Genomic DNA, 25,668 nt, shown 5'->3' on the forward strand with positions numbered 1-25,668 from the left:
AGCTCACAGGGATGCTTGCACATATGGAGAGGAGCTGGTGGAATCTGTGTGACCTGAAGGCAGGGCCAGCACATTGATGCCCATACTCCAGTAACCACGTGAGAACCCCTTCAACATAAAAAAGGAGGCTACAGGAAAACTGCATATCAGGTAAGAGAACAGGGACAGACAATGCAAGAAATCCAGGCTATAAAGAAGATGAACAAAGACTACAGTAAAAAACGGAATTGCCACGCAGTGAAGAGGCAATCTTAGATCATTGGCCTAGATTTGGGAAAAGAAAAGACCACAATAAGTGTTTGCATTAAACTCACCACACATTTTAATTGTGCAAAACTCCCAGGGGGTGTTTGGGTCAAGAGTGTAGCACCACGGCCTCGGCTTACCATCCGGATTGCGGCAGTAATTATCATCAAAGCCTTTGTCAGGATATCTGCAAAGCACACCCACAAGCATGTCAATCAAGTCAGCCTGGTAATCCTACACAGACAAACACGAGATACAATCCAAATGGCCTCCAGTCCTGACAAGATTCCTATTTGCCCTAACTGTGAGGTGCCAAATACCTACAGATGTGAGAGGAGGAAGACTGGCCATCAAAAAGCAGTCAGCAGGAGTTATGTCTAGAGAACTATTTTGATATGATGTGGGACATAAAAGAGGGTCATTCTGCTAATTGGGCAATCTCCCATTATGTCTGGTTTGACGCAATACCTTTACTTCACTATCTTCAAATGACCCAATTAAAAGTGGACAGTATAAACACTTCCTGGCATGCCAGACTCATTAAGGAAATGGGCTCTTCTATAGTTCAACAGCCCTGGGTTCAAACTGGAAGCTATTTTCAATAAACTCCATGCTAATGATAGTTCTATTTCAAGAAGCCAGCTTATTTTGAGGCCACGACCTCATTTCCAGCACTGCAAGGAAAAAAGGCCAGAACAAATGCAATTTTCCTCTGCCCTCCTTTATCTTGTCAGGATTTCCCCCCCCCTTTTAATTACTTCCATACCTTCTTCGTGGTATTACTGAAAGGAGAAGAAAAAAACTGAGATAACAGTCAGCTTCTTGAACAAGTAGCATTTTCATTTAGAAATAATTATTTATGTTGCATTTATTATATGTGGTATTGCAGGTGATTGATTATTTTCAGGGAATTTGTATAACTTCCTTTGAACCCAAAGCCTTCCAAAACTGCTAGCAGATGTAGCCCTTATGAGCATAAGAAACATGATTTACAATTGCCTGCCTCTTTTCCACAAATTTATATAGAGCTAAGACTAACCATATTTCTTTCTCTATAGCAGGGGTAAGGATCTGGCTGGTGGGTTGGATACTGAGCTCTCCCACACTACATGGGCCACCCAGTGGAGGCTCTGCCCATCAATCACCTAACCTCACCACGGAATCAGTAAAGAATCAGGACCACAATTAGAGTGAACTCTTCATTCTTCTTCCTTTTAGCCGTAGCCCAAAGTTTCAAGCCACAGCTTGAACTTTCCTGTGCCTGATATCATACATGACATCAGCCCAGGAAAGGTGGGTGTGGTTACCTCAAAATGGTCTGGCGGGCCTAATTAGGCCCACAGACTGGAGGTTCCCCACCATTGCCTTACCTTGCCCTAGAAGGCAAGGTTAAGGCTTCTCACAACAAAACCAAATGGTTTTGCCGCATAATGTTTTATCAACAGAAGGAGCTGATCTCCATGAACACTACTGTAGTTTAGTGTAGCTGATCCACTGAAAAATGGGCCATTTTCAAAGATCCATATCCTTCCAAGGTCTGTCCTTTCGCAACCATAGCAAATTATGCTGTTAGAAGTCTCACTCCAAAGGGAACTACTACCATATAAGTGTAAAGGATTGCAGTCTAAGTCTCAAGAGGGACCCAGATGTTATGAAATACCAATGGGTAGGAGCTCCTCTAGAACAAGAATAGCCAATATGATACCCTTCAGATGTTGTTGGACTACAACTTCCATTATCCCTGACCATTAGTCATGCTGGCTGGGGCTGATAGGAGTTGGAGTTCGACAACATGTGGGCTTTTCCTGTTGTATGATCTTGTGAAAAGCAGGTAATGCCCAGAACTAAACATCAATACAACTCATATACTCAGGAACGCTCGTGCATGAATACTTAAAGGGCCAGGACACAGCAGTACATATTGCTCTTATCAGGACAGAATTTGACTACCACCCTATGTTTCCATATAGCACCCTCTCTCATTCTTTTGGTCAAAAGGGGGCCATTACTCTGCACTTAATCATATAGATGCCATGTATTCTAGTCTTCACTCATAATATAAACAAATATTTGTTAATGTTCACTTTTAGGACTTAAGCACATGCTTCAGATCTTTAATAAATTAGCACCAGCATGCCCAGAAATCATTTAGCAACAAACATGTTATCTGGCTAGCAAAATAAATATATCACTCAGCTATCCCTTCTATTTCCACCAGATATTTCTCTCCTACTATGGGAGACAATCTAAAGTAGATTTCTCAGATTTCAATCCTGTGCACACTTATTTGACAATAAGCGCCGCTGGACTCAGTCTGACTACATGAAGACAGCATCCAGCTGTAACGGACTAGAAGCTTTTTAAAAGGTAGTAACATTTCTTTTTTGTGGATCCCCCCTCTTTTTTGCAATTACATTTAATGTTCTCCATCAGTACTCATTATCCCTGGATTCCAGGCATTTGTGATTAACAGTGGATAGAAAGTCTCTTCCAGGGTATTGCTCAGCGTTAATGGGTTATTAATTTCAGGTCCCCACTCTTATTTTACTACTTAAACTGCTATTTAGTGGCCACTATAATAAGTTAATAACCCAAGTATAACTGACATTTCCATTTAGTGACTGAAATCTAAAACGTATGCTGTTAATCGAGGCCAGGCTGCATATCCCAAGCTCTGCCCTCCCCCCCATGAAAACATTTAAAGACACTTGCTCTGTAATCTACATGAATTATTTTATTAGACTACACATCATGTGCTTTTGTTTACATACCCTGGAGATACATTTTCAGAGATGAATTGCTGAGAGAAGTAAAAACGTTGGCTTTGATGAATCATACAACATATGCAACTTTCTGGTGAAGCCTCTAGCACTATGATGCTAAATATCTGTGCAAATGAATCTAGATGTTTCTGACTAAATGGTGTAGAAAACAGGGTTGTATCTAACTAAGACATACTCAGAGCAGACCCACTGAATTCAAGGGAGTTCAGTTAGTCAACTTAGATCCATTGAATTAAATTGGTCTACCTTAGACACTAAGCCTCTGTTTTCAATACCACTCTGTCATCACATTTCAGGTATTAAACTGAAATCAGCATGTCCTACTTAAAGCACTAACAATGCCCCTGCAATATTTAAGATTGGGCAGGTTCGTGGTGGTCTGGGGATCAAGTCAGAAAAAATAACCTGAGATTTTCTGATTAGCAAATACAGCTCTCTCAGTATCAAGCTGCCTTTGACTTGTTTTGTTTTGTTAATGAGAGCAATGAAAATATCTTACAGAAGGAGAACAGAATCTTATGCAACACATTAACAAGTTTTGATTTTTTAAAATGGAGTACTTAGTTTTATCATATTGGCCTTTGCTCTTTATAGCACATGCACAGGATGATGTGCTATCCATATGTGAATAGTTAAACAGCCATGGGAGTGGCTGTATACTATAGTCAGCATGGATTTTTCGCATTCTGCAATGTTAAACTGAAAATACCCCCGTGCCATTCTGATGCTTCCCATATGCTCATTTCAATGCAAAACCTTACAAAACTATAGTCCTGAACTCAGTAACGCTTGCTTAACAACCCTCCAAATTTTCATGGTGATACACAAAACAGTAAGAGAGAATCAAGAGTTCAAAGTGTAAAAAGAGAAAAAATGAGACCCCTTTGGACCTTTTTCTGACAGAGTTCTCATAATCTGCTGAAATTAATTAAAAATCAGCCATGTTCACAGAGTACCTGTAATCATATTACTGACCTTGCCCCATACTCTGACCTTCATCTTCTGCCGTTTGCAGGGCTTGTCAAATCAGGGGGCCACAGCCACACTAGACCTTTATTTAACTTTAGTCAGTCATGGCTTCCCCCAAAGAATCCTGGGAAGTATAGTTTGTGAAGAGGAGACTCCTAGTCCCCTGACAGAGCTCCAGTGGCCAGAGTGGTTTAACAGTCAGCTGCTCTGATTAACGCTCTTTGAGAGGAACAGGGCCTCTCCTAGCAACTATCAGCACCCTCACTAACTACACTTCCCAGGATTCTTTGGGAGAAGCCATGACTGTCTAAAGTGAAATAAATGTCTGGTGTGGATGTGAACAGGGACAGCTTTGGTTTACATTTGGCTGGGAGGCTACATGTACCTGCTGTAGAAAAAGAATAATACTGTTCAGAATGTTTTCCTTTTAGAAAAGAAAGGGGCTTCACCTCTGCCCAGTGCCCACCCATCCAATTCTGAGCATGTGGTGAGTGGTGGCAACACCTGCAATCAGCCCAAATAACAAACACAAGACATGCGCTGTGCTGATCTTGTTTTAGCAGGGAAGAATCGTCACTAATTCAGATAGTCACTTTGAACATGTTTGATTTACTTTGCAATTTTAGTGAAGTTTCCTATAGTAAATAATTTTCTTTTGCCTTTGTTTCTGTGAATATGTGAAGTACAGCAACACTTCGCAACACTAAAAAAACCCTCCAAAAACAATTGTGGAATAATGGCACTGACTGTTCTGCAGAATAGTTTCCAATGGACATGAGGAGTGTCTCAGTTTGCACAAGATAAAACAGTAGGAGGTGAAATATATTCTAGCAAAATTCTAGGTGTGTTCTGTTTTTAAGTTACCATGCCCACTTTTCCTTAAATGGAGCTGTTTAAGCATAGCAGGCTGAAAACATGCATCTTGGGCACGTCAAGTTTGTTTTTTCCAACAGAAAGAGTCATTGCTGAAGTAGCAACATATTGTAAACAATCTGATTTTACATCAAACTGCAGGTTCAAATTCAACTGTTAATGCACCCAAAATAGAAATAGAGCATAACCTCCAGTTTGAAACACAAAAGGCTGTCTTCATTATCGCATGACACTGACTAATAAAAAGGCTTTGAAATTAATAAAAATAAATTTGACACAGATTTCTAGGATAAATAATGAGCGAAATAAAATTTTCTAGGTTAGATGCTCTGTAGAAAAATTAATAACACAGGAAAGAAGCAAAGCAAGAAGAACACCAGCAAACATACAAAAATGTAATTCTCCATCTTTGGAGATGGCAGGTGTTGCCACCACTCACCATATGCTCAGAGGCACATGTTACCAAATTCTTCCAAGCTACACAGGAAGTGGATTGGACTGTGAAAGACCAACCCATATGGTGTTTACATTTTTACAAATGTGTAGGGCAGTACAATATCTCAGAGAGGAGGTTAGGTCTCCTGCTCCCCTGGTGCATTCACTATAGCTGCCCAATTTCCCTGCTTTTTAAATTTTGATAGAAATATCTGTTGGCTATAGGTACATTCTTAAACTGCAAGATTTTTTGCCTATTAGTGAATTTAAGTTGTAATGACCTAGAACTACAAAACAAAAACTGGTTGATACATTGCTATACCATGTCTTCCTGAAACATATGCTCAGAGGTTTGGTTGGGGGTACACCAGAACTGTTAAAAAGCAACGGCACAATTGCTTCTAAGCCTGATTTCTCGAGATTTGTTGGCAGATTGCACAGCCTTCCTAGTCAACAGGGGGCAAGGAGAACTACATTACATTCTCCAGCTGAATTTTATCACTTGCAGGATGAAGGCAGAAAATACAGGAAGCATACAGTTAATTGCTTTAGAATACTCTTACACTATCATTGCCATCACCACAGCCCTCTGTGCAGTAACTGGCTTTTTCTTTGCTCCTCTGTTATTAATTGCCCACCCAGCTTCAGCTTCCTTTTGCTAGGACAGAAATTTGTATTCATACAAGCAGCAGTGTGCTGCCTAAATGCATTCCTACTGTGCTGACACAGTGCTCCCAGAATCCTCAGATCTCACTGGGTATTACATACACTCATGTAGGTCTCCAGTCCCAGTGACTCCATCAGTGCACTTGGAGTGCGCATCTGCAATGTACAATCCAAAAGCGCTGACACATTTTTCAAAGACCACAACGCTCTCAAATACACGGTTTCAAAGTCTTTTCCTATCAAGAAAATATCTCAATATGATCTAATGACATGTCACCATGATATTCTACATTTCTTGTATGTAGTTTAGCAATGAAACTCCCATATTAGTCTTCTTATCATTCAGCAGAATTAAACTATGTGAGGCCACCGTGGCTGTATACAGACAGGTAATTAGCAGACACGGAATGTAGTATGACAAACAGCTATTATTGCTTGTGGTCCATTCTTTGTGACATGCTCTACGTGGTTTTCATATTTTCATGGCATTTCAACCAGAGCTTGGAAAAGTTACTTTTTTAAACTACACCTCCCATGAGCCCCAGCCAGCATGGCCACTAGATTGGGCTGATGGGAGTTGTAGTTCAAAAAAGTAACTTTTCCAAGCTCTGATTTCAACCCATACCCTCAAAAAGTCAAAACTAGTCTGCTGAAGCACTATTAGACATGTGCCATTTTCAGTTCAACTATTGCAGGTATTTATTAGCTTATCACTAACTGTGCCATAGGTACTATTGAAAGTGTGTTCACTATATCAAGGCAGACGGCATTCACTACTAAAACTGATCTTGTGGCTGAGGGTTTAGAAGGAATACTTTCCCCTGCAACAAAATGTTGCAATTGGAGTACTGGGAAAATGTGATATCCTAGTCCTGACTATACAAATTGCTACTTTCAGGAAAGATACTTGGATCTCAACAACAAAACTTCTGCATATAGCTCATGTTATTAACTGGTAATAATACAATGGGGTGAAAATGGACATAATCTGGAACAGAGGCCTGTCACCAAAAACTATAACAAAACACAGCCCCATGTTAAGCTACCTTCCTGTCTCCTGTAATGTGTAATATTATCAATGGACACACAGGATGTGATATTATCATGGCACACATTTCCCTCTTTCATTTCCCCACCAATGGCAGCCTGTTTCTTTGTTTAATGAATTTGTTTGCTGCTTTTCAAGAAAAACTGATCCCAAGCCACTTATCAAACGTACAGTAAGATACAATTGAAAACCATAATCTATCACAAAAACCTCAAAACAATATTTCAACACCTTAATAAAATCAAGAGGACCAACACTAATCGGCTGAAAATGTGGGAGATCTGCAATGTGGTTCAAATTAGTTGCTAACAGCAGTGGTAAAGAGGTAGGCCTTTCCACAATGATGCAGAGCAGGGGTGGGGAAACTCATCATGTAAAGACGTCACATCAAGCAGTTCCATTAATACATGTTATGGGGAAAGGATGGTTTTGTCATCACCTACTTTTCTGCCTGAGTCAGGAATCAGACAAGATATAAAAAAGTAGAACTGTTGGCAGGCCACGGTAGTCAGTGAACAAGTATACCAATTCCAATGGCAACTGGTTTCCATGTAAATTACAATGCAGAAAATATCACTTGTTATGCAAGTGAAGCGCAAAATGAGAATGATAAGTTCAAAGTCACAAAGGATGTATGTGGAAGGACACAAAACAGAATACCAATTTCTTTATTTCCAGTCCTCTGAGCACAAAACTGTCCTACCAACCGAAACAATAGAAGCAATAACAATTTTATGTATGTGCAAGTTTATTAAGAGTTATTGTTATGAGTAAAAGTTCATTCCAATGTGAGCTACGGCAACAGTTTATGAAATCCTATCTAAAGGAGTCCTATTGAAAGTCAACAGGACTATTCAGGAGTAAGTAGATTGCGCTCAATGTTCAAAGTTAAAGATTTAAGGGAACTTATGCAACACATGCAACTGGAAAGATTTATTCTATGCCACACAACAGAAATATCTATACTGCAAATAGAAGTTTGTTTTATTCCAGTTTAATTGTCAGGCTTCATCAGAAAATTGTTCACCAATTTTTTTTCCTGTCAGGGATTCTTAGTCCCCCTAACAAAACTACAATTCCATGAAAAGAAGGAATAACCATTAAATCAATGCACATCTGTGGCACGGATACCTTCAGACCATTCTGCATGACCTAAATCTACTCGACTGGCCCCTTTTAAAAAGATTCTTATACACTATGTACTTGATAGATATGATTGTATCAACAAAACAAAATTGTTTAGTCTACAGTATCCTTTGCATTGGCTCTGATTCACCAATTCACTTAAATAAATACAGAAACAACTTAAGTAACAGTCCAAAACCCAAACTCAAAGCAATAAACATTGTCATCTGCCATTTGTTAATACAGACACTGGCTTGGGGGTGGGGGAGAGATAAATATCAGATCATTTAGCTTAAAACACATTACAGCTTTCTTAGGCAGAGGATCAAAAATCTGAGATTAAAGGTTAAGTATTCTAGTAGACATAAGTTTGAAAAAGTAAATTTTATTTATTTATTTATTGCATTTATATACCGCTTCATAGCCGAAGCTCTCTGGGCGGTTTACAACAATTAAAAACATTAAAAACAAGTATACAAATTTAAACCATACCAAATTAAAACCCATAAAAACAGATAGGCAAGTTTAAAATGTGCTATTCAAATGCTGTTAAAAAAATATTAAATTCATGTTGGCAATTATTTTAGTGCCTTTGATAACAAGCTACTTTAAAGTTGTTTTTAAGATATCCCTGTACCTGTGTGTGCATGGTCTCTCTTCTTTCACTCACTCATTAAAAGCCAGTTATACTATTTAGATTACCTTCTGTTTTTAATTAGATGTTTTTATGAACAAACATAAAAGTGAATTACTTCCAGTAATCAGTTAAGATGATGTTTGAGAACTTACAACAGTAAGTATAGCTGTAGCCCAAAATTCATTAACATTAATGAGGATTGTACAAGATTCAGTACAGTACATGGTAAATTGCATAGGCTTTATATTAAGCAACATTCAAATGTATGAATCACCACTGGCTTTGGTTTGGGTTTGACACATGGATGTTCATGGGTTGAGTGAGAGCTCCACCATCTACTCAGATTACAGGTGACAATATTCCTACACCCAGCTCACTTTTCAAAAGTACCCAACAAAAAAATATGTCTGAGATAAAGGACTCCTAATAAAATGCCCAGCCATTTTTGGACCCAAATTAAAATGCTTGTTTTGACCTTTAAAGACTTCAGAGCTTGGGGTCAACATACCTGAAGGACTGCCTGTGTTTGAATGTTCCCGCCCATACAATAAAATTTCAACAACGACCCTTAGGTTACCCCATCATCTGTGGTGCCATTACTGGAGAAAGGGCCTTTTCATTGGAAGCAAAATAATGACCCCCAAGAAGCTCGCTTTGTGAATAACTTTGCTGTCATTTCAGTGCCAGGCAAAGACCTTATTTTCTCATGTTCTTTAATCTCAAATAGTTTCATCTCTGCTGATTTTTATGCCATTTCTGCTTTTTGTATAATTTATATACTGTAACTCGTTTGAAAGACAAGGTAAAATCATTATAGTAAATGAATGCATGAATGAATGAAATCCCATTATTGCAGGAAAAAAGTGGACAGATGCCCACTAAGCATTCTAATGATTCCAAGACCCCCTATAATGCACAGGCACCATCAATGTAACTGTTCTGTGATATAAAGACAGACCTATAGTAAATATAACTCAATTCACAAGCTGCACTTCCTTGAAATAAATGAAGAGCATGTTTACCTCTCTGGACGAAATGGGTGCCCGTGTGGTCTCTGAAGGTCCCAGCGTTGACATTCCTTGCCAGTTTCTGTGTGGTCCATAGGGCCTCTATAGCCTTCCCCATTGCACGTCAAGCATTCAACTGAAAACACAGAACAGTGACTATTTTTCTGGCATGATGACTTACAGCGCAGCATTTCATTCCAATATTGCAGATAAAGATATATACAATCAAATTGCAACCCAGTGATAGGTTCAATGGATCAAGACTAGAGTTTTCATCAAATTTTTCCTTATGTGAAATATAAAAATGGAGACTCCTCCAAAGCCAAAACATTCAAAAAGTTTTCAAGAGAAAGCAAGAGTTTCAAAAAGACAGCCTAGGTTGTCACAAAGTTTGACTTTGACTTTGAGTGAAGCTTTAAGCAAATATGCAACATTTGCTTATGATTATTAGAATCAGAGCTGCACACTTGCCCAAAAGACAGAAATTTGTGATATGTAATATTTGTAAAGTTTAAGTTAACTCAGAACAATTTTCTTCACATAAAACTGAAATCAGCTAATAGGTGATATCCAGGCTGTTACCTTCTGAACACAGGGGAATGTCACAGACTTCATGACGGATCGTTGGATTGCTTGTAAAACACCAGGGCCCACCTTCTTCTCCTCGGGGATTTCGGCAGTAGTTTTCCCGAAGATCTTTACCTCGATAGCTCGAAGGCAAAAAGCTAGTTTTAAAATGACAATCATTACAGTATAAGAGCATGCAAGCTTTATTATGAACCGTAGTATCTTCATAAATTGTTTATCTGACTCCTCCTCCTTTGAATATAATTATTCACTTATGTAATGTTACCTGCCTGTCTACTTTCATGCAAAAGTTAAAAGCAACATTCTAAAATTATGCAGTAAAAAGTAGTTATCACAAATGTAGACAAACAGCAGCAAAGAATATCTTAAGCCATACTGCATCAATTACTGTTGATTAAAACCTTAAACTTATTTATTTATTTATTATTTGATTTCTATCCCGCCCTTTCTTCCAGCAGGAGCCCAGGGTGGCAAACAAAAGTACTAAAAACACTTTAGGACATCATAAAAACAGACTTAAAATACATTAAAACAAACTTTAAAAACATTTTTTTAAAAGGTTTGAACAGATCTTAAAAAAAAGGTTAAAAACATATTGTTTAAAAAGAAGGCTTAAAAACATATTAAAAAGCAATTCCAACACAGAAGTAGACTGGGATAAGATCTCAACTTAAAAGGCTTGTTGAAAGAGGAAGGTCTTCAATAGGCACCGAAAAGATAACAGAGATGGCACCTGTCTAATATTTAAGGGGAGGGAGTTCCACCTTTCTATACAAATGCAAATCTTTATTTACAAATGCAAATTAGACTCACTAATTTTAGCCCTAGCTGAGGTATGGTATGAAAGGCCTTAATACATATTATACAATCACAAACATTTAACAGCAATACAGTAGTGGATAGCTTGCTGAGGTAGCAGCAGTCACCTGACCTCCTGACAGCTGAGTCATTGCTGTTTACCAGGAGCGAGAGTGGGGAGGAGATGGGATCAGTGTGGAGCAAATGCACCAGGAGGAGCACCTGATTGGTTTCACCAGTGTGTTTGCACCATGCCAACCTCCCCACAGCCACATCCCTTTGCTTCCCAGTAAGCAGCAGTGCCTCTGCTGGCAGGAGGACCGGTGAGTGCTGCTGCCCCACCGTGTCATCTGCTACTGACAATCTAATCCCTTAACTAACCCAAGAAGACTACTACATTCTGTTTATGCAATAAATTAATTGCAAGTCAGATGGTTTCACTATTAAGTAATGTGCAACCTCAATCAATGCTTTCTTCCTTGGTCATAGTTATGATATCCAAATATTCTTTTAAAATTTGTTTCTCCACTTAAGAGACAAATATATAAACAAACAAAAATAGAGCATTCATCCTTTGGAGCCAACATCCCGTTGCCAAATATGCAACTTTATTTTTTATCTAGGATGTCATTTGCAATAAGCTGAAGCTGTGCCTCTTTATTCTGTCTTTTGACACCATACACATAATACATATATGGGCCAACTCTATTCGTCTGATGGTTTTAACTTATTTTAATATTGTGTTTTTACATTGTTGTAAACTGCCCTGTGACCTTATGGTAAAAGGCAAATGGGTAATCTAAATAATACTAATGCTAATACTGAGGGCTCATAATGTGCAAATTAGGTGCTGTTTTTACATGCTGATTATGTGCAATACACTAACATTGACTCCTTTTTTCTGCTTGCTGGAATGAACAGAAAGGGTATTTTTCTTCCCTTCATTTGTAGTCTGTAGTTTTGCTTATTTACCCTTCCATTCTATCAATTGTGTAATTCTTTCATAACCTCTTCGCTAAGGACAAATTCAGGAAAGCTTTTCTGATGGAGAATTATATTGCATATATGTGTTTAACAATAGTATGCCCTTGTGTATTAGAGTATTATGGAAATTTCCTCCCCCACCAATTTCATCAGAAAGTCCTAAGCTTCAGAAAGAAAAGCATTAAATACAAGCCAGCAGCATCAATCCAGATTACTCTAAATATGTTATCATTCAGCTTTTCATATAGCACAGAAATATTCTTGTGACAGTTCTGGAAGATGAAATCCAATCAGGTCCACTAGCTTTCCAAAGTTTTGCTGGGATCCAAGAGCCAGTTCTTGCTTGTCAGTGGTACATGGGCAGCTGCCTTGGAAGCATGTGAAAATGTCACAAACCTCACAAGCAGGCAGTGCTCATACTGAAACATGACTGAGCTAGACTACTAATGCAGCTTCTTGGTTGATTCAAAAATGTGCTTCCAAACTTACATGTGGTGTGGAAAATTGTGCTGATAGTGTTTGCATATTGAACACTGCTCACCTGCAACCATGCACACTCCAAAGGCATTCTTGTAGAGGTCACAGGTAAGTGTGTATTGATCCTAGGGTCTCACATTTATCTAACCACCACAAAAAAAATGTTGGGAGGAAGCAATTCTAGGGGAAGGGCATTTTTAAAAAGTAGTTTTAAATTAATTGCTACAGTGCTTATCAACTGTATTGTACTAGCCATTGGCCTTCACAATATCCAGAGAAAATTTCTTTTAAAGAAAGTTACAATAAAAGCTACTATACAGACTCTTTCTGCTGCAGAAATTTATAATAAAATCTACTATATAAAATCATTTTGTCTTACAAATCCTATATAAAATTATTTTACCCCATATTTCAAATTCCAAATTAGGAATAAGGAACGTGGACCTCCAGACACTCTTGGAATACTTGATTTTTTATGTACTTTCTATGCTTTAAGTTGGATTCCTGCATTGAGCAGAGGTTGGACTCAACGACCTTATAGGCCCCTTCCAACTCTACTATTCTATGATTTTATGCTTCTAAGTTATATTTTCTTCACAGATAATGCCCAAGAACCTAAATCTAACCTGATGTATTATATGTTATCTATTTGCTATTTATATTTCAGTGAATGGTCTCCAAATACCATTATTTTAGATTTAGAGTAATTTGTCTTCAGTTATTCCTTCTTACAATATACTGGGATATCATAAATTCAACTAATTTGAACAAAAATTATGAATTATCCTCAATATTTGAAAAGAAAATTCAAGATTCATGCAAATAGTTTTATTTATCATTAATGAAAATTAAGCACTTCCTCTGCTTTAGGGTCCTCCATCCTGCCCTTCTTTAACATATAGCACTGCCCTCTTTATGTATTGCACTTTCCAAGGGCCACTCTAATTTTATATATAAAATTATATATATATATATATATAATTATATATAAGTATAGACCTTAAAAATAAAATGTGAATACAACAAACTAGATAGATAGGTAGATAAATAGATAACAAAACAGATAGATAAATAATAGATCATATACATCATACAGGGACCTGAATTTGTAAAATGTCCATTCATTCATATGCTCAGTGAAAGGAAAAATATTGGCAGGAGAGTTATATAAGACAGAGTTCTTGTGATTTGTGATCCCATCAATCTTACCTGTGTTCATGAGGTATTGTGGAATTCCATGCCTGACACTGGATGCCACTTTTTGTGACTGATATGGCTCCCTTATAACTTGCTCCTTTACCAATGATACAATTTCTAACATAGTCTGTTGGAGATCAATAAAAAAACCCAGATAAATGGAGAACCTTACATTTTATTAGTGAATAGAAATGCATAAATTTTAGCAACTGTACTATTACACTTTTGCAGTAGTCATGCATAATAAAGGTCAAAGCATCTTGCTTTATGCCCACTGCCCATGGCTAATACAATAAAAACAATCTAAAATGTTGTACAATTGTTAAACGTTTTGTCCAAGATCCAAAGAATTGTGCAACTAATTCTGTGCATCAAAGGGGGCTTTCAGCTTCTGTTACTCAAATAGCAGCCCCTCATCGCCAAACAGCACAGAGGCAAGAGTCAAAATCAGTTCAAAGGATGGGCCTGCTGACCAAAGGAAACAACAACAAATCACTGGCCATGTGCAAGTCCTTGGCCTTATCTATATGCACTCTTTGAAACTTTTACTGGACCAAAAGAAAATATTCTGTTTAGTTTCATTAATTTCTCCCTTGCTTTCAGCTTTCACTTCTCCTGCAGAAGTTATTTTACTACAGGAAACAAAGAGCTTTTAGATGACTTTTTTCTTTGGGGATTGCTCTTTCTAAGAGGGCAGGTCAGTCCCCCATCTGGCCATCAGACTGAAAAAGATTCCCTACCCCTGTTCTAAAGCCTTAGAACTAAAACTGAGGTGGGGAAATCACAATTACTAATGAGACATTATACTAGCTTGTTCACTCAGAAAAGCTTTCTTGTCTGTTGTGTTATGGTTGGAGACTAAACAACTCACCTTTCTTTTCATACAGGTCAAATGCGTTGTCTTGCCTGCTCTTCACTCCATTTTCTAGGGTAGTAAAGGATAACCAATGGCAGCGTTTGGTAGTTTTATCAAATGCAAAAGCCCTGTGCAGAAAATGGGATGAATAAGTAGTAAAACTCTACTAAAATAGAGGGCAACAGCTACCACCACAATGGCATTGACCAGACATCCAACCCTGTACAGGAGGAAGAAGTCTCAGTCTGACAGACTCTCAGGCCCTTGACAAGTAGAATGTATCATCTGGCCCAAGCAAATCCAAAGGTTTATCCTCAGTTTTCTGAACCTCCCTGAATCCACTATCCATCCCCCTCTTTAAATATGGGAATGACTAGCAGGTTCAGGGAAATCTTGCTTGGGTACAGCGAATGCAAATCAGGTATTATTTTCTAATCATTGTTAGAGGGCTGTAAAAGTAGGACAGAGCAGAAATCACACACATGATGGTGATGTAACATGTTCCCAGGTTTATTCGCGGAAGGGAGGGGTGCTATGGCTGTCCTCACTGACATCACATGAGGGCATCTTACCCTCCAAGAATGCCTCTGGGAACAATGCTAAGTTATTATGTAGCATCATTTCCAAGGGCATTCTGTTCCTATGAACACTGCTGGGTGCCTGAGTTCAGCCAAGCCATTGCTTGAAGCAGCAAGGCTTTTCATAAAGTGAACGAAAGAAAGAATCAATGAAAATAAACCTAAGATACCTCATTAAAAAAAGAAAAGATCAAATAAATCTCGAAGGGGGAGGTACTTTTACTTTCCCTTCACAAAATGCCAAAAAAACTGGGCCAGATACTTTTGCCTAATTTTAGTAGAAAACCACTGCCTTATCTTGTTCCTGGTTGTGTGTGTTTTGAAAGAGGGGACAGCAGACTTTCCAAGTGATATACGACCAGTGCTGGGGATGACAATTTTCAAGGGCGTGACAATATGTAGCACAATCAGTATAGAAATGCCACTGACAGGGCTGGCACCAGGCGTGACTGGACCCTTGGGAGCAAGCCTATCCCCTGCTCCCAGCCCCCACACACAGACCACTCCACCTACCTCTTCTCTCTGTCTGTGAATGCCTGCGCGCTGGGTGCTCAGGTCGCTGCCATCAACCAAGATGGTGGCAGAGGCTTCTCTAAGGGGCTGATACCCCCACCATCTTTGTTGAAGGCACACATGTGTGCTACGCTGCGTGCCCGCACATGCCTGTCAACAATCAAGATGGCAGTTGGGGCATCAGCCCCTTAGAGAAGCCTCTGCTGCCATCTTGGTTGATGGCAGCTGCGTGCAGTGCGCAGGACATTCACAGAAAGGGAGGAGAGGTAGGTGGAGCAGGCCCACATGGTCTGTAGGGGGTACTGGGAACTCTGTCTCTGCAATCAGTGACAGGGTCGCAGAAGGGGAGTGCTACCCCTACACCCCAAGGAGGGGCCCTTCAGTCAGGGCCCAATTAGGCTGCCCTTTGGCGCTGGCCCTGGTCACAGACAGAAAGTGGAAAAAACAAAAACAGAGGGGCTTCCCTCCTCCAACCCTGAGTAACTGCTGAGAAAGTTCAGTGATGATGGGCTTATTTTGAATTGAGCTGAAGGGAATCTCCTTTGCATATCAAGCAGAAAAAGTAACGTTGAAAAGCAAATCACTGAGTCAACTGATTAAGAGGTAGTATTAAGAAACAGACTTACTTCTCAAAAAATCTCCTCAACAGGCTGACTGACAGTTGTCCTTTGCCTCTGCATGATTATATGCCATGAAAGTGGCTGTATACTATAGTCAGCATGGATTTTTCACGTTCTGCAATGTTAAATTGAAAGTACCCCCACAAGCCTTATAGTCCTGAACTCAGAAACGCTTGCTTAACAACCCTGTAAATTTTCATGGTGATACACAAAACAGTCAGAGAGAATCGAGACTTCAAAGTGTAAAAAGAGAGAGAGAAAACAGACCCCTGTTGGACATTTTTCTGACAGAGTTCTCATAATTTGTTGAAATTAATTAATTAATTAATTAATTAAAAAATCAGCCATGTTCACAGAGTACCTGTAATCCTATTACTGACCTTGCCCCATACTCTTACTTTCATCTTCTGCAGTTAAAAAGTAAAAAAAAAATGCCTGGCTGATTTTTAATTAATTTAATAAATTTAGCATTGAACTGAATGACATCAGGCATGCTCAGTAAGAATCAACTGTTAAGGACTTTAGAGTTCCCCTTGTTCCAGAAGAAAAGGACCTTTTAACCTCCTTCCTAGTTCTACCACACCAGTCACAGGAAGAAATCATTGTTATATTATCATCTTTGCGAGATACTCTTATTCATTTTAGGACTCTAGGTAAAGATTCAACGTCCCCAGCAGAGTTCTCCAGGACATCAAATGGAAACGTGAGCACTGATCAGTTGAAAATTGAAGAGAATGATTGTTACATCATAATAAATTAAGGAAGAATTGCTCCTTCAGCAAAGAATATAATTTTACATCGGGGCCAGCAATGTCAAGCACAGAATGGTTGCAAGCAAGATAACTTTACGAAGAGGAACTGGGTTACTAAGAATCTTCAAGACAGGAAAACGTTACAGCTAATAAGGTGCTTTCCAAGATACACAGGAAGTGGATTGGACTGTGAAAGACCAATCCAAATTGTGTTTGCATTTTTACAAACATGTAGGGCAGTACAATATCTCAGAGAGGAGGTCAGGTCTCCTGCATTCACTATAGCTGCCCAATTTCCCTGCTTTTAAAAAATGTGATAGAAATATTTGTTCACCATAGGTACATTCTTAAACAGCAAGGTTTTTTGCCTATTAGTGAATATAACAATAGAACAAAAAACCTACAAAATGCATAGCCTCTCATCATTCCTCCAGGTAGCTACCAGCAAAGGGCATCCAAACTCAAAAAGAGGTCCAATTTTAAAGTTTGAAACCTCTATTTTCCCCAAAAAAACAAATTTCTTTTCCCCATGAGCGAACCAGTGGGCAAAATGTTTACCACAACTTCATCAAAGTTTGGTAGGAGCCAGATTTAAAAAAAAAAAGATTCACAGGCTACCTCTAGCTGACAGGCCAACTGGCCATCGTTGTTCTAAGATTACTATTAAAAATAAAGTTTATTTTTTGGGATACTGAAGCAAATAGTTACAGTGAAAGGCTTAAAGTAATTTTAGGCAGAGGTCTGATTTAGCCTTGCTCAAACTCTGGTAGCATTCAATGCGTTTCATATATTTTGCTCTGGTTGGAGGATTTTTGAAATGAATACATGAGAAAAATGTAATTGAGAAAAATATAAACAAGCATTATGCTATGGGCATCAATCCAGCTGGACACAGTGGGAAGGCTACTGGCTGCTAAGAAACTAATTTATGACAGGTGATAGTTCCCACTGATATATTTTGAGGGGAGTTCTGACTGGTTTCAGTAACAATTACATGGAATGCCAATAGGTTTTAAGCTGTGCAATGAGGGTAAAATTTGTTAGAGTAGAAATATTGCCATAAACTGGCAAAATCCTACTATTTTGTGTCTTTTTTCTCCTATGAAGTGACCTAACCTCAGTGTGACCAATAATTCTTTCTGGAGCCAGCCGTGTGCATATGTAGGGGGGCTAAAACTAAATTAGCTGCAATTGCACCACAAATAGCAAAGTCAAATTTCTAGCCCAAAATCTGTCACATCCTAGAAACTCTGAGGACCTCGTCCATCCTTTCACTGTAAAAGAAGAGTTTCTAACCTCATTCTCACGGCAGTTTTTTATTTATATGTAAAGGTCATGTCTGAAAGAGGTTCAGTAACCATCTTCTCAACTGTCTAGATCAGCCTTTCCCAACCAGTGTGCCTCCAGATGTTGTTGGACCACAACTCCCATCGGCCTCAGCCAGCATTGCCAATGGTCAGGAAAGATGGGAATTGTGGTCCAACAACATCTGGAGGCACACTGGTTGGGAAAGGATGGTCTAGATAGATCTCAGATCATGTTTCTTTTAGACAACTTCATCAGTTCCCATAGATGATTAAGTATTTGAACAATCTACGGATAGAACTACTGTAAATGTCTCCAGAGATGCCATCCTGCTGCAAATGCCAGCTCCGTATCTAGTTATTTCCTCCTCCTCAAAGCATCTAGTGAAATTCAGCCTTACCCAACCAGGTGTTCTCCAGATGTTTGGGATTATAATTCCCATCAGCTCCAGACAGCATGGTCAATTATCATGGATCATGGGAGTTGTAGTCCAAAACATCTGGCAGGACTAGGTTGGGAAAGACTGAGATACAGAATCATCATGCTGTGACCACCCAGCACCACCACCAAGTCTTGCTTCAAATCACTGATTACTGCTGGCAGGGTCGGGAAAGTAAACAATGGGATGATGCCACACACTGGAGTAAGTTTTACTAGACATTAAGGGGAAGTGGGAATGGAAAGATCTGTCCATTTCAGTTCTCTCAGTTTCTCATTTTTCCTGTATTAAATCCAGTTCTTTACATTTCAGCAGCAATTTGCAATTTAAAAAAAAATCCTCATGAAAATTCTTCAGCATTTCAGAGCGCATTTCTCCTAATAAGCACATTTTTGTAAGCAGTTTTTACTAATATGCATATTTTTGCAAGCAATTACTCATAATATAATGCATTTTTGGATGTTATTTTCACTAATATATTCATTTTTTTTTACTCTTTCCCCAATACATGCATTTTTTTGTAAACATTGGTTAGAGAACTGCATTACAAAATTTGGATAAGTGCAAATTGCAACGGCTGGCTGTGTTTGAATTCCCATATTGTTTCAGAAAGTGCGGATTTGGTAGATTTCATTTTAAATGCAAACTGACTTGACTTTCTCCTCCATCCCTAAGGGGAAGAAAAAGAGAGTAATAAATAGAGCACCTATTTTCTGTGGCAGCCCTCTATCTGCAACAACACTGAGTTCTGATCTCAGAACCTCTCCCAAGATGGTGTTTCAAACTATCAGGTGCTCTTTCTTCACCACTATCATGCACTCTTCACCGTGAACCCTAGGCAAGGCACATCACAGAAGCTTTTACCACTGTATGGAAGCTTTATGGAACTCTTACCCTGCAGCTTTCCTACAGTGCAGAACTACCTGGAACCTTTGTGATGAAGCAACGGTCTGACAGTTGCTCAAGATTTTTTTCTTTTCTTTCTTATTTTTAACGTTGAAGAGAATCTGGGAAAAGTCAACAGCATCTAACATTAGTCATATAGGATTTCTTCCCACTCTTTCATATATTAGTGAATGGTTAAGTTTGTAAAAAAATAACCTGGACATGGTAGTATAAATTCAGCACTAAATAATGACTATAAATAATGCAATCATACCATAAGCAATGGGAAGGTCCAAAACAGCTCAGTCAACTTTTATTCACAACATGAATGAAAGTACAATACCTACACAGCTAAATGTAACAAATATTGCTCATGGATCTTGAAATTCCAGCTCTCAGGTCTCTCAAATCTCCCTTAGCATATAGCTTCATGTCCCAATGCTACCCAGACTCTCTGTGACATCCAGACAGTTAAACCAATGGCAGCTGAAAACGCTACTACAGACCACTCTTCCTAAACAGGCCTACTGTAAGATCACAACCTCACTGCTGGATTACATACACAGAACCTGCAGCCATTTTAATCTTACTCTCAGTATTTGTTAGCTTTACTTTTCCAAGAGCAAGCAGCATGTTCTTTTTAACCAGAGGATTAAACAGCAGAACAGAAGAGAGAATATTAAACATGATCTTATTTCTTACTAGGAATTTCTATCCCTATCAATTAATACATGATTCTAGCATGTTGGCTGCCACTGCCAAAATATTTTTAAGTTCTTCTACCTAATCCGGAGTACCAATTTGGGACTCTCTAGCTTGGAAGCGATTCATTACATTAAACCACGAGTGCTGAATAATCAACAAGGGAACACACTGACTGAAATAAAAGGAAGATGGAAGCAATACACAGAAGAACTATACAAAAGAGATGCAAGGATGACAGATTCATTCAAGGAGGAACCATATGATGAAGAACCAGAAATGTTAGAATGTGAGGTAAAAGCTGCTCTTAAAATACTTGGAAGAAACAAATCACCAGGAACAGATGCCATACCAATAGAATTACTACAAGCTACTGAGACTGAATCTGTCCAAATTTTGACAAACATTTGTCAACAAATAGGGAAAACTAAACAATGGCCCACAGACTGGAAGCATTCAATATATATCCCAATGCCAAAGAAAGGGGATCCCAGAGAATGCAGTAATTATTGAACTATCCCATGCAAGTAAAGTAATGCTCCAGATTCTACAACAAAGGCTCTTACCATATAGGGAGTGAGAAATGACAGACGTCCAAGCTGGATTTAGAAAGGGAAGAGGTGCCAGAGATCATATCGCAAACATACGTTGGATAATGGAACAGACCAAGGAATTTCAGAAGATAATCACCCTGTGCTTTATAGACTACAGCAAAGCCTTTGACTGTGTAGATCATGAAAAACTATGGAATGCTTTAAAAGAAATGGGGGTGCCACAGCATCTGATTGTCCTGATGCACAATTTATACTCTGGACAAGAGACTACTGTAAGGACAGAATATGGACAAATTGATTGGTTCTCCATTGGAAAGGGTGTGAGACAGGGGTGTATTTGATCACCCTATTTGTTTAATATGTACGCAGAACATATCATACGGAAAGCGGGATTGGACCAAGATGAAGGAGGTGTGAAAATTGGAGGGAGAAATATCAATAATTTAAGATATGCAAATGATACCATACTACTAGCAGAAACCAGTAATGATTTGAAATGAATGCTGATGAAAGTTAAAGAGGAAAGCACAAAAGCAGGACCACAGCTGAATGTCAAAAAGTCTAAAGTAGATTTATGCAACTTTACAGTCGACAATGAGGACATTGAACTTGTCAAGGATTATCAATACCTCGGCACAGTCATTAACCAAAACGGAGACAATAGTCAAGAAATCAGAAGAAGACTAGGACTGGGGAGGGCAGCTATGACTGAACTAGAAAAGGTCCTCAAATGCAAAGATGTATCACTGAACACCAAAGTCAGGATCATTCAGACCATGGTATTCCCGATCTCTATGTATGGATGTGAAAGTTGGACAGTGACAAAAGCCGGTAAGAGAAAAATCAACTTATTTGAAATATGGTGTTGGAGGAGAGCTTTGCGCATAACATGGACTGTGTTAGAACAAATTAAACCACAGCTGTCACTAGGAGCTAAAATGATGGAACTGAAGTTATCATACTCTGGACACATCATGAGAAGACATGATTCACTAGAAAAGTCAATAAGGCTGGGAAAAACAGAAGGGAGTAGAAAAAAACGAAGGCCAAACAAGAGATGGATTGATTCCATAAAGGAAGCCACAGACCTGAACTTACAAGATCTGAACAGGGTGGTTCACAACAGATACTTTTGGAGATCACTGATTCGTAGGGTCGCCGTAAGTCGTAAGGCACATAAGAACAACAACAATCTGCCAAATTATGAAAATGTGGTCTCATTTTATATTTTATAGCCTTTTTCCAAGCACCTTCAAAGCTATAAAGTTATCAAAATATCATAAAAACAGATAAAACAACAAGATGAGTAAAACAAATCAACAAACCTGTTTAAACCCCTATCTCCCACGCTAGGATTGCCCTCAGAAAAGATTAGTACAGTAGGGCCCCGCTTCTTGGCGCCCCGCTTTTCAGCGTTCTGCTAATACGGTGCCAGTGGGGCGATCAGCTGGAGGGGGGCTGGAGCTCCCCGCTCTCCAGCTGATCTCACCAGAGGAGGGGGAAATCAGCTGTAGAGCGCTACAGCTGATCTCTTCCTCTTCTGGCATGATCAGACTCCCGCGCTCGATCTGATCGCGCCGGAGGAGGGGAAGATTAGCTGTAGTGCGCTACAGGTGATCTTCTCCAGCGCGATCAGCGGGTTAGGTTCCGGACCCTCACGCGCTATAGCTGATCTGCTTTTCAGTGGTTTTCGCTTTTCGGCAGGGGTCTGGAACCTAACCTGCCGTATGAGTGAGGCCCTACTGTAGCAGGAATTGGATCTGTGCAATTCTTCCACCACCCAAGGGGGGGCAACTTCATTCAAATGGTGCTGACATCATACAAAGAATACCTCCAATAAAACTCACATCAACTCAGTCAGCCAACTTCAAAGTTGTTTGGCTCTTCTAAAAAGCACAGTTTCCACTTGTCTGTCAAAGCTTGTCAGTTAAATCTCATGATGCTTAGACTAGACAAGTACTTTGGTAATACTAAGAAGGAGATTAAAAATTTGCTTACTTGCAAGAGAATGAAAGTCCTTTACTTCTGTTGCATCTCTTAGCACACTGTTCCGTGGAGTTTAGCAGCTTGGTCTTCACTTTCAGTGTCTTGTCTGTTCTCGCTATTATAGTATCAGCTGTCTTTCTGTAGTCATGAAGGGGGTTTCTTTTCCCTTTGGCTTCTGCAGAAGGGACCAACAGATGAACACAGGCATTAATCACCCAAGCAAGAGGAAACTGATTATGATATCATCAGAACATGGTGTAAGAGTTGCAATGAGGGATGCATAAGTGGCATTTTCTCTTGTAGCGTTTCAGTAACAGCATGCCAAGTATGTTGTACACAGCACTAAAGCTGCAGCTCTTAGCACACTTTCTTGAAAGTAAAATCTGAAAGAGCTCACAAGAGTTGTCTTTCAATAAATGTATTTAGAATGCTAACAAAGCCTGCTCTCAGCAAACCAGCTGCTTCCTGAGACATAATACCTTTAGGAATGAGTTGGTCTCAATCCTAGGGACATTTTGGGGGAACAGAGATGGCTGCTGACCACAATGGGGTAGTCATCTTTCTTTGTTCAAGAATGTCCTCAACATAGCATCTTTCCCAGGGCATTCTATCCCCAGGAACATAGCTGGACTACAAGGAGAGCCCAAATCACACCTGGAGTGGTAATAAGGCTTTTTTGGGCCACTCCAATACAACTACTTGGGATTTGCCTACACACACAAGCACCCCAAGGGAAACATGGCCAATTCCACGGCCAACAGGGATAAGGCAACACACAACACGATATCACATCATATATTGTGTGTTGATCTACAAGGAAAGAAGATCAAAGAGAAACAGAGTGGAAAGAATTCCACATCTCTCAAAAGATCTACTTAAGCACCGATTTTATTAGGACAATGAAGCCATTTAGTTTATAAGCCATCTGCCTGGTGAGGAGGAAAAAGACAATGAATGACGCAAACAAGCAAAGGCAACATCAGGGCCTGTTGCAGTCTGGCTGTTGCCTCTCGCCACAGGTCTAATGGACACCATATTCCCAGTGGGTGCAAGAGAAGGAGGTGGGCAAAGACAAAATCAGAGTCTGCTCCAGTCATACCATCCTCTCCCACACAGGGTCAATGGACACCATCTGGTGGAAAAAACATCTGGTGCCAGCTCCTGCTTCTATGAGTCTGGAAAATGAAACATCATTTTGTGAGCATGTGGTTCTGGGCATATCTGTTGTGTTTTATAAATGTTGTTAGCCACTCTCGAGGATGTCAATCCACTAAACAAACAAACCTATCTGCAAATCAGTAATACTGGCTATAGAGCTGAAATTAAATTATCCTAATTTGAATATTTCAACAAACCATGGGAAACGTTAATTAAAAATATTTAATTTAGCAAGCTGATGCCTAACTTTATTGTCCCAAAGTACACAGTGAAAAAATTCAGATGCAGGTTTTTTTTAAAAAAAATAAAATAAATAAAAAAGCCAAATTCTAGTTCTCAAATTGTTCCAATTTGTCCAAATTTTATCAGGTTCTAAAGAATCTCACATGCCTAAGCAGGACATGAGTTTGGTGTCTCCGACAAAGGTCTGTATGGTCCACTGAAAACTGTTTTTGAAATGAAGGGTAATTTCAAAAGCAGCTGATGATATAACATGGTCTGCTAAACACAAATTCCAACTGGACGTGCACAAATCCTTAGCACACCTAGGTCAGGGGTTTCTAGTCTTTTGGGATGCAGGGACATTTAAAAAATTGAAAAATTAGTATGGGCACCATCCCAAAATGGCTGCTATGGGGTTGTGGTTAGTCACAAAATATCTGCCATGGGGGCTTGCTAGTCACAAAGGACAAATCACAGTCCGAGCTCCGGTAAGAGCCCTTGGACGCAAAGCTACATCTTTAATCCCTATGGGGTTTTTGTTTGCTTGTTTTGATTTGTTTTTGTTGCAATCCATTTCAAAGAAGCCAAACTGGGGAGGCAAAACTTGCCCAGAAAACTGTATACAAGACATAGTCTGAGCCCCAGAATACAAAATCACTCTTTTGAACCCATCCACAGAACACCCAGAAACTAAGTCACATACATACACCCTCCTCCTCCCTTGCATGGCCCCATCTGCTCTCTTTTTGCTCCCCCAAAGCCCCATCAACTGCATCTTGTGCCCTCCCCCATGGCTTTGGCGGATGCCTTCTCACCCGTGTGCTCTCTTTTCACCCATCCCCAAGGACTTCTCCACTTCATTTTCTGCTCTTTCCCATCTCCATATTTCCTACCTTCGATCCACTCACACACAGGAACACTTCAGTCACCGCAGGTCCTTTTCCAGCCACTCAAAAGCCTGCTGCCTTCTGTTCAGAATGGAAGTGGATGAGTACAGCAAAGGCACAGCAAGGAACGACAAGCAGCCAGAAGAAAAGCACAGGGATACCATTCTAATCCCCACTTGTTGTAATCATAATTTTAATGGGATTTTTGTTGTTGTTGTTGTAAACCATAACTTTGGTGTGAAGTGGAGCAGATAGCTTTCTGGGCACCTTGGCAGCCCTCAGGAGAGGCACTGGTAGCTATAGGCACCATTTGGGCAATGCCAGCCCTAGGATTTCAGCTTCAAATGGAAGTTAACTACACCCCATACTGCCAAATTA

General features: G+C 39.5%; 1 protein-coding gene across 6 annotated transcripts in view; it reads right to left on the bottom strand.

The window, feature by feature from the left end:
- HGF (hepatocyte growth factor) overlaps nucleotides 1–25,668 on the bottom strand; it is an 88,521-nt gene that overhangs the window by 39,617 nt on the left and 23,236 nt on the right. For 4 of the 6 annotated variants that reach the window (XM_061582161.1, XM_061582160.1, XM_061582165.1 and 1 more), the window contains exons 2-7: nucleotides 23,036–23,198; nucleotides 14,705–14,817; nucleotides 13,846–13,960; nucleotides 10,372–10,514; nucleotides 9,805–9,925; nucleotides 315–433 (exon numbers count right to left, since the gene is read on the bottom strand). In XM_061582161.1, the coding sequence (XP_061438145.1) occupies nucleotides 315–433; nucleotides 9,805–9,925; nucleotides 10,372–10,514; nucleotides 13,846–13,960; nucleotides 14,705–14,817; nucleotides 23,036–23,198 (774 nt within the window). The remainder of the gene's footprint in view (nucleotides 1–314; nucleotides 434–9,804; nucleotides 9,926–10,371; nucleotides 10,515–13,845; nucleotides 13,961–14,704; nucleotides 14,818–23,035; nucleotides 23,199–25,668) is intronic. The other 2 variants (XM_061582164.1, XM_061582163.1) reach the window with 1 other exon arrangement.

Source organism: Rhineura floridana, chromosome 8, assembly GCF_030035675.1.
Source record: "Rhineura floridana isolate rRhiFlo1 chromosome 8, rRhiFlo1.hap2, whole genome shotgun sequence".
Taxonomy (NCBI): domain Eukaryota; kingdom Metazoa; phylum Chordata; class Lepidosauria; order Squamata; family Rhineuridae; genus Rhineura; species Rhineura floridana.